A 12,124-nucleotide genomic window follows, 5' to 3' on the forward strand; every position below is an offset into this window, starting at 1 on the left:
TCAGTTTGGGTTGGTGCCTGCTGAGGACTAGACCCCCCAAACATGGACAATAACCCCATACCAGGAGATTCCTCTTTAGTAGTAGTTGTAGTAGTTGTTGGTGGTGTTCCAGAGATCATGTCTCCAATTTCTCCCATAAAGCCGAACAGTCCAACTGATGGTTTGGGGGGTGGTTCCTGTTTGGTTTGTCCAGTTGGTGTCATAGTCTGTGATCGGCCTGGGGTGGGGCCAGTGCTTGTATTGGGAGGAAATACTTGTGACATGCTTTTACCTGGTGTCTGACCAGGAGCTGGATGTGGTACCCCACGTTGCACTCCATCCATTGTTTGTTGTTTCTGTAGAGATGGTCTTGATTGAGAACCTTGTGCAACAACTCTGTTTGGCTCATTTTTAACAACAGGTTTTGGTTGCTGTGATGGAGGAGACTCTGCACTAAAGAAGTTGCCTATTGACCCAAAAAGATTAGAGGCTCCTGTGTCCTCCTGTTTATTTGGGGATGTGCTGCCAGGTAAGTTAGCAGTAGAACCATTTCTATCTTGTGGTTTTGACAATGGTTCTGGGGGTTTAGGGGGCTCTGGCGTTGGCTCCTCGATCAGTAGAGCAGACTTGAAAAAGCTCATAAATCCTCCCTGTGGTTGTTCAGCTGGTTTTTCCACTGGTTTTACAGATGATCTACCTGTGGTGTACTGTGATTGTGGTTGTAGTGGAGAGACAGATTTATTGAGTGGGTCCATGGAACTGGTTGGCACTGTGGGCTGTGTTGGTGGAGCAGCTTGCTGAGACATGGTGGCTTGTCGTGCAAGTCTCGGTTTCTGAGTAACAGTTGGTGGTTGTGCTGGAGGTTGCCCATATTGTCCAGATGCGGGAGGTGTGGGTAGAATTCTAGAAGAGGTGGATGCGGCTGGTCTCTCTGTCTGTTGAACTACACTCTGAGCCGGAGTTGTTGTAGCAGGGGGATCTTCTTTGATAATCTTTGATTTAAGACTCTGGAAACCTGATGAAAGTATGCTCTTGGCCTGTTGGTCCACAGGGGTAGCCTCAGTCCCAGGTGGTTTATATCGTTCTCCATTAACACAAGAGGACAAGCCAGCTTTTCCTTTGTTCAAATCTGACTCAGCGGTTTTGCCAACGATTGAGGAAATGAATGAAGAGAACTTCTTGACATGCCGATTAGGTATTTCCTCTCCTGGAGTCACTCTCTGTCTCCATTCCTCCTCTGGTGTGTCATCTACATGCCGGACTCTGACCCCAAAAGATGAATGCCTTCTTTGACGAGGCTGGTAACAGTTGTTCAAGCGTTGTTGAGAGGAATCTGTGGTGGGGGTAGCATTGTGCGAGACAGCAACCTTTTGAGAGAGAAGTTCCTTCATTTGCTGATTGTTCCAATAAGGGCCTTTCTGATCCCTGTTAGAACATGAAAGGTCTATGACCTCCATATATGGATTCTGATAGGCATGATTGGGTTGTCTTGGATCCATTCTGACTTTGTTCAGTCTATATAGTGAGAAATCTACAGCCTGTTCTTTTTGTGCAAGGAAGGAGCTCTCAAACATCTGAGAGAACTGCTCCAGGTTCAAATTCATGATCTGATTTCCTTTTCTATAGGCAGCAGATAGGTCCAGGGGGGCATTGAGGAGTTTGGGAACATCCTGATCTTGTCCAGGAAGCCAGAGGAGCTCATCCTCATTATAGAGAGGGACTTTAAATCCACATACTGTGACCATTTCATTATGTAGCCAAGCACTTGGGAAGTTATCAGGCCCAGTTCCCAAGGACTCTCCCTCAGGTGCACAAGCATAGACCATCGTACCTCCTGCATCTGTTAGCAGGGCATATATGTATTCATGATCACTGTAAACAAAGTACCCACAATCCCCATCATCAGCTGGCCACCACATACCTTGCTCCAAAAGTACAAGCCATTGATGGTACCATTCTGTCTCTTCCAAGTACAAACACTCTTCCATCTCTCCATTGTGAGGTTTAGGGTAACTGCGATCAAATGACCTAGTCAAACTCAATTGACTTTGATTAACCATGCCTTGGTCACTATATTGCCAATTAGCTGAATAAGATAGATTAGGTGGATTTTCCTCATAATAGCCCTCATGATATGAAATGCCATTCAGACTATAACAGCTACCATTATCAAAGGAGTTCCATTTACCAAACTTGGCATTACTCATTTTGGTGCTCAAGTTCAATGCACCCTCTTCTTCAGTCCAGTACTCCTTCTGTTCCATCATTTGATTAGTATGCAGATTTCCCAAGTCATCATAGCTGTTCATTAGTTTTTTCTTGGTATATGGATTGCTGTCAACATTTCTGGGCACCCCTTGTTGGTGGTGCTTAATCGGTTCTTGGTTATAGTCAATTTCATGCCATGGTTGAGGGGAACTATATTGATTATCTATATTTGTGGAGCTACAGTAGAGAGTGGAGTCTTGGAACACTGCTCCTTCTGGAGGCTGTACATAACTCACATCACTTGTGTGATAAGTCTGTGATTGATTTTGAAGCCGCTGCCACAGAATTGATTCTTGGATCCATTGGTTTTCACCAGAACTAGAATTGACTCTATATGATGGCAACAGATCTTGGTAGCCATCCTGTCCGGTTACAGAATATAAGGAATGATTACTTTGATTAAGATATTGTTGGGATGACATCATTGCAGTATTTGGATGCCCTTGTAAAAGGGATAACATGTTTTCTGCACTGTAAGAGGTGGCTAATGGGTGGTTAGACTGAAGAGAACCATGGTAGTGCATTAACTGAGGTAAATGGCCAGTACTGCATGATGTGTAGGATGGTTGGCTCTGAAAAGACCTTGCATAAGTAGCTGACGTCCTTAAATCTAAAGTCTCAGCTTCCCATGAGCCAGGTGCAATTTCTGCAACATTTCTGTTTTGTCTTGGAATGGAGTGACCAATGAGACCACTTTCTCTCCTCTCCATTTCAGACTCAGAAGTATTGTTCGCTACAGTGTTGCTTGGCCCAGTCTTGAACATGCTTGAGAGCAAACCTGGGGAGCTTGCAGATAGTGTCTTTGGCTCTGAATTGTACTTGAGCATTTCTGCTGATTTATGAGTGGAGACTTCATCTGTTGGATTCCTATTGAATAGTCCTGATAGAAAGCCTGGCTTTTTGTCAGCCTCCTCATTGGGTTCATGTGGGACCTGATGTGGTATATGTGTAGATGGAGGTGTTTGCTGTGTAGGCTGTCCAGCTGGAGTGATTGTATGATGTTGTATTTGCTGCATTTGCATGGGTGGTGACGGATTGCAGGCCTCAACATTTCCAGAGGATTTCGTTAACTTGTTAAACAATCCAGAGAGAACTCCAGGCTGGCTTGCAGTATCTTGCCGTGAAGGAGTTAGATTTTGCCTGGCATTTGGCGAGATTACGTTTGGTGGCGAAATTACATGTTGCTGTCTTTCTTGGCTGATTGATGGCGACTGCTGAGGCACATTTTCTGTGGAAGAGTTTTTGAATAGCCCAGACAGCAGACTAGGCTGTTGAGTTGGTTGATTTTGGCGTTGTACCTGTTGACTAGGCTGCTGTGTTGGTTGATTTTGGTCTTGTACTTGTTGACTAGGCTGTTGAGTTGGTTGATTTTGGTTTTGCAATGGCACATTCTGCCTGTTTGGGTACTGCTGGCTAGGCTGATTGAGAGGAGGTGCAGAATGTGTCTGAGGTATTGGGGACTGATTGGTAGATACATTGTCTGCAGAAGCAAACTTAAAAAGTCCAGAAAGGAGACCACCTTGTTGAGCAGGTTTTGGAACTGTATGTTGTCTAGAGAAGTCTGGTTTGTTGTCTAGAAAAGCCTGGTCCCTCAGAGGATCACGGTTTGGCCCTTGCATATTGTGTTGGTTGAAGTTCTGATTACGAGGGCCAGCAGACGGCGGCAGTTGTTGCTGGAGTGGAGTTGTTTGGGTGCTCAAAACATTATCAGAGGAACCCAACTTAAACAAGCCAGAGAAAAGCCCTCCTTGTTGAGGAGGTGCTTGTTGAGAGGGTGGTTGTTGGGATGGGCTTGGTGCTTGTTTCTGACTGGGGTGATTGCTAGGGAACACCCCTTGCTGTTGGCCCTGGGGAGGTGGTACATTAGGTGAAAGGTTTTCTGCAGAGGAAAACCTCAGTAACCCTGAGAGAATACCCCCAGGCTGAGAAGGAGGAGGTGCAATTTGTTGTGGGGGAGGTTGAGGAGGGAATTGTTGACAATTACTGGCACTAGGAGGTTGACTGTTTGGGGGAACTTGCTGTGGTGGTGGGTTCCCAGATAAGTCACTTCCAGAGCCAAATCTAAGAATTCCTGACAACAACCCTCCTTGCTGGGGCTGATTGGAGCCAACCTTAGATGTATCGTCAGTGGCGGCCCCTTTAAAAAGACCTGTCAAAAAACCTTGAGGTTCAGGAGGTGCTTGCTGCATCCCAAGAGACATTGGTGGTGGCCTTTGATGTTGCTGCATATGCTGCTGATGTGGAACTGGGGGCAATTGGCTATGCTGGGCCTGTTCTTGATTGGGAATTTCTGGAGGTTTGTAAGCACTGACATCCTCACCAGAAGCAAATTTCATGAACCCAGAGAACATTCCTCCTCCTGCTGCTTTTGGAGGCTGTTGGGAAGAGACATTGTCAGAGGAGAGAAATTGAAGTTTTAGCTTACTGCCTAAAGATGGCTCCTCCACAGGTTTCTCTGATGTAATATCTGGTGATGACCCAAACACAGGATACACTGCAACAGGTGGAGGGCCCTGCGGGGGAACAGGGTTAACTGGTGCAATCAATGAGCTGAACGATTTCTTGAAAGGGCTAAAGAACCCTGAACTTGCTGGTTCTGGTTGGTTGATGGACTTCCCATCCACTGAAGTAGACACACTTTGCTGAGAGGCAATCATAGAGTCAGGTCTCACATGCACAACTTTTCCTTGTGTATTAACAAATGGTTTATTTTGGGGTACATTTCTTGAATTATCAAGTCTTCTGCCTCCTCCCACAGCCATTGACTGTTCACCTTGGTGGATATGTTTCTCATCCCAGTTTGCAAGATTTTGAAAGCCCTCTCTTGAGCCACTTCTCCCTGGGGATTGTTTTCCATCGGTGGTGTTCACTACCTCTTCATCAGATATTTTTATAGCAAAACTCATTTTCTCAACAATTGAAGTGACTGCTGGTGTTTGTGGCTTTGTTGCAGCGTCCTGAACTTCATCACTTATACTATACATCTCTGTTCTCATGGCTGGCATTTCTTGATTCTGGACTTGTGTCTTGGCATCAGACTGGGAAGGCAAATTGAAGGAAAATGTCCCTTTGGGGTGAGCTGTAGGAGATACAAGAGCTACACGAGCAGGAGCAGGGCTGGTGGATTTTGGAATTAATGAAAATAGCTTAGATATACCAGATTGAGAAGATGGTGCAGGTGGTACTTCTTTAGTTTCTGCAGAACCAGAGTGTGGCTGCTTGGGGGCTGAACTAACCTTGTCTGTGAAGGAACTGAATAATGAACTCATAGCATGTTTCACTCCAGATATTCCTGGTTCAGGTGGAGCCTCTGTCTGGGTATCTTCCTTGATATCAATAGGGGTCCTTGGGTCCTCTCCAGTAGATTCTGTTCTTATGCTGCCCTGGGAAGATAACCTTGACTTGGATGACTTGGGAAGAGACCCATACCTGCTTATTTCCTCCTCTTTTTCAGCCAGGTACTCTGAAACTGTTTCAACTAGGCACTGGAGCTCATCCATGGGATCTACATACTCGTCACTTGGTTCCTCCACTGGAGACAGCATTGCTTCAGGAGCCCATCCTCCCATTTTCCCCTTTACACTCTTCTTAACCAGATAACTCTGATACTTGTCTATGTGACCTCCATGGGATGAAGCATACCTGCCTTGGCCCCTCCCATTCTCAGAGTGAATGGCCTCCGCTAAGGAGGCAATTTCCTCTAGCTCCTCCTCTGATCCCATGGAGTACGGCAGCTCCTCCTCTGAATCGTACGCCAAACCTGTTCTCATTCTGGCAGCTTCCTCCTCCTGATACACCACATAGTTCTCCAAGGTGTCCCCCAGCTTGTTTTTGGCCCACATCCTAGTCTTGTAAAGAAGTCCATTCTTGTATGGCTTGAGGCATGGCGTCATCTGCTCCTCCTCTTCCTCGATCTCTGCCACCTGCCGCAGCACGAGCTCCCCTCTCTTCTGGCGGAGGAGTGCAAGGTCAGGGGGAAAAGGCTCATCTGTGAGTTTCTCCGCCTCGGAGAAGGACAGCCCTCCTGGATCCCGAATCTTTTTTCTCCGCCGCCGATCGATAGTGTCATAGCCCACTGGGTAGGTGGCAGGTATGATGCCACTGTGTTGTGTGCTTTGGCAGAGCGAGCTGCCCGAGGGCTCAGTGAGAGCTCTCCCCATTCGGAGAATAACATCGTCCTCAACCCAACGATTCTCTTCCTTGTCCAGGAACTCGCTCAGGTGATTTCTCCCCTGCACTTTGTATTTGCTTTCCCAATCCTCCACACCCATGCCAGAATCTACAGGGATGATTCTGACCCTCCCTTTATGGTTTATTGCTCTAGTTTAGGTTCATCGATTAAAGAAGAAGCAAAATGGGATGTGCGAGGGGGGGACAAAAACCAGAAAGAAAAAAGCAAACAGAAATTATTGCAAATTATAAGAGGACAGAAAAGTAATAAAGCCCATGTGACTGAGACAAGCATTAAATACATATGATAAATAAAAAATGTTTTTCATATGTAAATAACTATTTGGTGAATGTGTGTTCAGATTGTTTGATATGCCCGTTTTATGTGCGTGATGTTGTCATTCTGGGGGATTTTCAATAACAGCAAAAAAGCCCTGAAATCCAACCTGAAGTATCTCTGTCCAAAGTCATTTTACAGACTGTATAGAAATTCGGTCAGGGAGGGCAGTATTTCCCTATAACTGAACCTTCCCTTCCAAAACCAGGGTCACAAAAGACCCATATGTGACAATAGCAGGCTTAACTAAGCTCAGTTTCATTCAAACTGCCAAAGAAGTTTCATATAACAATACATCAATTTTAAATCAGTTTTTCCTGGCTGTAATCCCACTTTTCTTTTCAGATGTTATAGAATTATCCGGATCAGCTTTCTATCTGTCCACACAGACTGAGATTTACCACAATCTCACTGAAGCACATGTTTTCCACAGCAAGTCACATGTAAGAGAGCAAAGACCCACTCTACACTGGGTACGTGAATGGAGTTGGCAGATTATTTGTGCTCCATCTGGGAAAACATCTAAGCAGTTGGACAATTTCGACATTGTTTAAGACCAAATCTGTTCCTTCTTCAAAGCTACACTCATTTTGACATTCCCCATTAACTAAATGAAATTCTATACTAGATCCAAATATACAAATGACCAAAGACTCAATTGCTATTGGGTTATCTTGCAAGGTTGCGCTCAACCTAAGCAGATGGAAGTAGCACGTCCTCGGGGACACTTCATATATTCAAGCAGGTGACATTGTTTACCTCCTTCCTAAGCAGTGTCAAACCATGTGCCAGTGACAAATGAACATAAACTGACTAGATTTAAAGCTGCTCACATTACTTGAGAAAAATGCTTGTATTCAGGGTACAACTAAGGCAGCCAATTGATTCTGCCATTCTGTCCCAGGAGGGTGGATGTCCCTTAATCGTCTGAAAGAGGGAAGCCCTCTAACAAACAAAACAGCTAAGACTCAGGCCCTCAGCGAACTGGGTCTATTTGCAAAATTATTTATTTACATAGAAAACGGTTTAAAACAAACTAACAAAACAAAATAAATGTCCGATACTGCACTAAACATTTTTTTATTAATATCCTAACTCTGGACATCCTTCACCATCTGTCAATATGTATGATTGTAGAATATATGAACAGGTGTGCATTCTTTTACAGATGAATTTGTGCATTTCTGTGAATTCTGTGTCGGGGCATGTATTGTACGTTTGCGGGTGGTATCAGAAGCTCTACCTGCTACCACGGTGGTCTCTGTAGTCCATGTCAAAGCTGTGGATGGAGTCTGTGCAGGAGTCCAGGTGGTTCTGGAGCCGGGGGCCCATGGGGTACTGGTGCATGGAGGAGTTGGGCTGGTTCGTGGTGTGGTAGCGAGGGGGCAAGCTGTTGCTGGTCTCACTACGGTAGTCACTGTCCCGGTCGTCCACCGCGCTGTCATGGTCATCCAGGGCTATAAAGGGGAGGGGCAAAAGGACAAGCTCCACAAGATAACTTCCAGAGACCTAGGCATTATAAGTGCTAAAATGACTACAGAATCTCCATTCTATCCCACTGATGCTCACAATTTCACAAATAAAAAATAAAAACATGTTCGCCTCACACATATGAGTTACACAATAAGAACAAGTGGTGATATACACTGGGGTCAGGTAGGGTCAGGTAAGAGGGAGGTAAAGGAGGGCAAGGGTCATGCACCTTTGAATGCAAGCCAACCAGGAAGTAAACCACAGTGGGAAGGGGAATGTGATGCAACTGAACGTATAAGTGATTAAACAGTCAAAAAGGGACACCCAAATTAATCAGTTAAGGAACTCAAATGCAATTTTGACATCGTCTCTCAGTGACACAGTCTCAACTTTGGCATACAAACAGGTCCTTTGGATTGCAGAATGCTGTCCCTGAGCTGAGTGGCATACTTAAGGTGACAGTTGAGCTGGGCTGCGCTCCAGACTGATAAGTGAAATAGATAGTTCAGGACAAACTGATGTTTCGATTTCTCAAAACAGGCTGGCGAACACTGCCCCCTGTCTGTGTGACGATGCTATTGCATCTCATTGACATTGTTCACAAAGTCATCAACTGCCACTATGCTTATCAAGGTCACCTACTGACTGCAAGAACAGATCTAAGCTTAACTGCTATTGTCCAGTTCTGTTTACATGCAGGTATAAGCAATAATGTGTGTTTCCATGTCCAGTGGGGAAATTGATAAAGGTGATGAAAGTCTGACATGAGGTGTAGAGAGAGGAGAGTGTGTGTGTGTGTGTGGGGGGGGGGGGATATTTCCCCTGGCTGTAGCGATTGTTTTTGGTGCTGGATAACATGCACAATGCATTGAGGATAGGCCAAGGTGAAGCTTTGGGAAGGGATAAAATTCATCACAAAAAAGACTGTTACATACTCAGTGTGTCAGCCCATCCGAAATAGTTGCCTGGTGAGGGTGTTGGCAGAGAAGTAAAGTGAGAGGTAGTGGAGAATATGCAAAAACTGTGCATGACATAGGAGGGGAAATTATGACCATGCATAAAAGTGGCATCACTGTGTGTTGACATTCTTCCTAACTTTGCATGAGTAGTGACTGTTTTGGAAAAAATGTATTGGATAAAAGGCTTACTTGATGTTAAGTCTGGGTTAGGAGATTCACACATAACTCAGGAATACGACAACTTAAACAACGTGAAAAGCCCAAACTAATGGTAAGCCAGAGAGACACGGGGCTGATGAGAGAGCGCCATCTAGTGGGATATTATGGTGTGGAAGTCAGTCCCACTCACAACATTGGGAGGCAGCAAGCGGCATGGGGCGTCTTTGGACCTCATCCTGCAGAGGGTACTGGAGAGAGGAAAAGAGAATAGGAATTGTGACCTCTGACCATCATCCACAACATCATTGTTCGTAGGCCGTCATTGAAAATAAGAATTTGTTCTTAACTGACTTGCCTAGTAAAATAAAGGTATAATAAAATTTAAAAAATCGTCACTCTCAAACTCCTACATTTGTATAACCACCATGACTTCAATGCCACTGCATGCAATAGTTAGTTATCTACAATCTGTTGTCACTTCAGAGCACAGCAAACAGTGATGAACACATGTCAATACAGTACCTAACCAGTGTTTTCTGTGAGGAAAGAGTCAAATTACCAGAGTTAGTCCCATCGTCTATTTACATGTATTTTACTGTGTGCTAGTGAATGCAAAGTGCCAAGTGTTACAGAACATTTGACCGCAATGTACATGGTATTTTACAATATGCAAACAGAGGCTAATTTCATAAATAGATTACGAGTTTAACTGCTTGAAATATAAATACGTACATTTTGTATCTACATATTTGACACACTGTTCCTGGCGCCTTGCATGTTGGGTGGGCCTTACCTCATCATGGATCCTCATAGTGTTGATGCGATCCAGCTTGCCGGTCCAGTACTGTGCCTCATCGTCTGGGATGTCTGGCAGAGAGGGGTGCAGGCACACACACATACACACACACACACACACACGGGTGACTGGTGAGCTGCATCCTAACCTACACCATCCGTGCTCCCACATACACCATGCTTCCATTACATATTCATGGCCCTTTAAATATATCATAAGCCACTTAAGAATAAGACATTACAAATAGTTGGCTAGGCCCTCAAACTGCACTGTTGGGTGCCAGGGCCCGGTATTACAGCTCCACTGTAGAAATGTTTGTAATGACAGAGACAAATGAATGCACAGAAGAAAAGGATCATAGTCCTGACAGTGACAGAACTTCAGAGACATAAGAAGCACAGAGTACAGGAGTTTTATGTGCTGCAAAACTGCACAAGCCTTTACTTGAGGACATAACCAGCCCAACAAGTGACTAATGTACAGACAGATAAAGTACACATTATTACCTACTACCAGGGTATTATGATGGCGCCGAAGGGGGGGGGGCTGCGGTCTTAACGGCTGTGAACCAACCATGCCATTTTGTTTGTTTTTTTCGCGTTGTTTGTAACTTCTTTTGTACATAATGTTGCTGCTACCGTCTCTTATGGCAGAAAAGAGCTTCTGGACATTAGAACTGCGATTGCTCACCTCAAACTGAATGAATAGTTCTTCTTCAACGAGTCGGATGGGAGGGAAATACTACTACAGATACCCGACCAGATCCCCGTGATTCACTTGAGAAGGAAACAGATTTTGTGGAAAAAGATCAGGGTGCCTTGCTAGGATTAGACGAGTGGCGCATCTGCCCTTACCTTCCATACTGCTAGCTAATGTTCAATCGATGGAAAATAAATGGGACGAGCTGAAAGCACATATATCCTACCAAGGGGACATTAAAAACTGTAATATCTTATGTTTCATTGCGTTGTGGCTGAACAACGACATTAAGAATATACAGCTGGCGGGTCATGTACTGTTTCGGCAGGACAGATCAGCAGACTGGTAAGACACGGGCAGGGGCCTATGCATATATGTGAACAACAGCTCGTGCACAATATCTTAGGAAGTCTCAAAGTTTTGCTTGCCTGAGGTAGAGTATCTCATGATAAACTGTAGACCACACTATCTACCTAGAGAGTTCGTATTTTCCGTAGCTCTCTACATACCACCACAGACCGATGCTGGCACTAAGACCGCACTCAATGAGCTGTATAGAGCGATAAGCAAATATGAACACACTCATCCAGAGGTGGTGCTCCTAGTAGCCGAGGACTTTAAATGCATGGAAACTAAAATCAGTTTTACCTAATTTCTATCAGCATGTTAAATGTGCAACCACCTTTACCCTACACACAGAGGTGTACAAAGCTCTCCCTCGACCTCCATTTGTCAAATCTGACCATAATTCTATCCTCCTGATTCCTGCTTACAAGCTAAAATGAACGCAGGAAGCACCAGTGACTCGGCCCCCCCAAAAAGTGGTCATATGAAGCAGATGCTAAACTACAGGACGGCTTCGCTAGCACAGACTGGAATATGTTCCAGGATTCTTCTGATGGCATTGAGGAGTACACCACATCAATCACTTGCGTTATCAATAAGTGCATCAAGGATGACGTCCCCAGTGACTGTACGTACATACCCCACCAGAAGCCATGGTTTACAGGAAACATTCGCACTGAGCTAAAGGTTAGAGCTGACGGAAGCTTATAAGAAATCCCTCTATGCCCTCCGATGAACCATCAAACAGGCAAAGCATCACAGGGCTAAGCTCAAATCATACTACACCGGCTCCGACGGTCGTCGGATGTGGCAGGGCTTGCAAACTATTACAGACAACAAAGGGAAGCACAGCCAAGAGCTGCCCAGTGACACAAGCCTACCAGACGAGCTAAACTACTTCTAATCTCGCTTTGAGGCAAGGAACACTGAAACATGCAT

At 44.9% G+C, this 12,124-nt stretch overlaps 1 protein-coding gene across 1 annotated transcript in view; it reads right to left on the bottom strand.

Moving 5' to 3' along the window:
- The window catches only part of unc13bb (unc-13 homolog Bb (C. elegans)), a 108,720-nt gene that overhangs the window by 56,158 nt on the left and 40,438 nt on the right, over nucleotides 1-12,124 (bottom strand). The window contains 3 exon segments of the mRNA XM_064942600.1: nucleotides 7,998-8,211; nucleotides 9,536-9,593; nucleotides 10,139-10,212. Of these exon segments, the coding sequence (XP_064798672.1) occupies nucleotides 7,998-8,211; nucleotides 9,536-9,593; nucleotides 10,139-10,212 (346 nt within the window).

This window comes from Oncorhynchus masou, chromosome 28 (genome assembly GCF_036934945.1).
Source record: "Oncorhynchus masou masou isolate Uvic2021 chromosome 28, UVic_Omas_1.1, whole genome shotgun sequence".
In the NCBI taxonomy this organism is placed as follows: domain Eukaryota; kingdom Metazoa; phylum Chordata; class Actinopteri; order Salmoniformes; family Salmonidae; genus Oncorhynchus; species Oncorhynchus masou.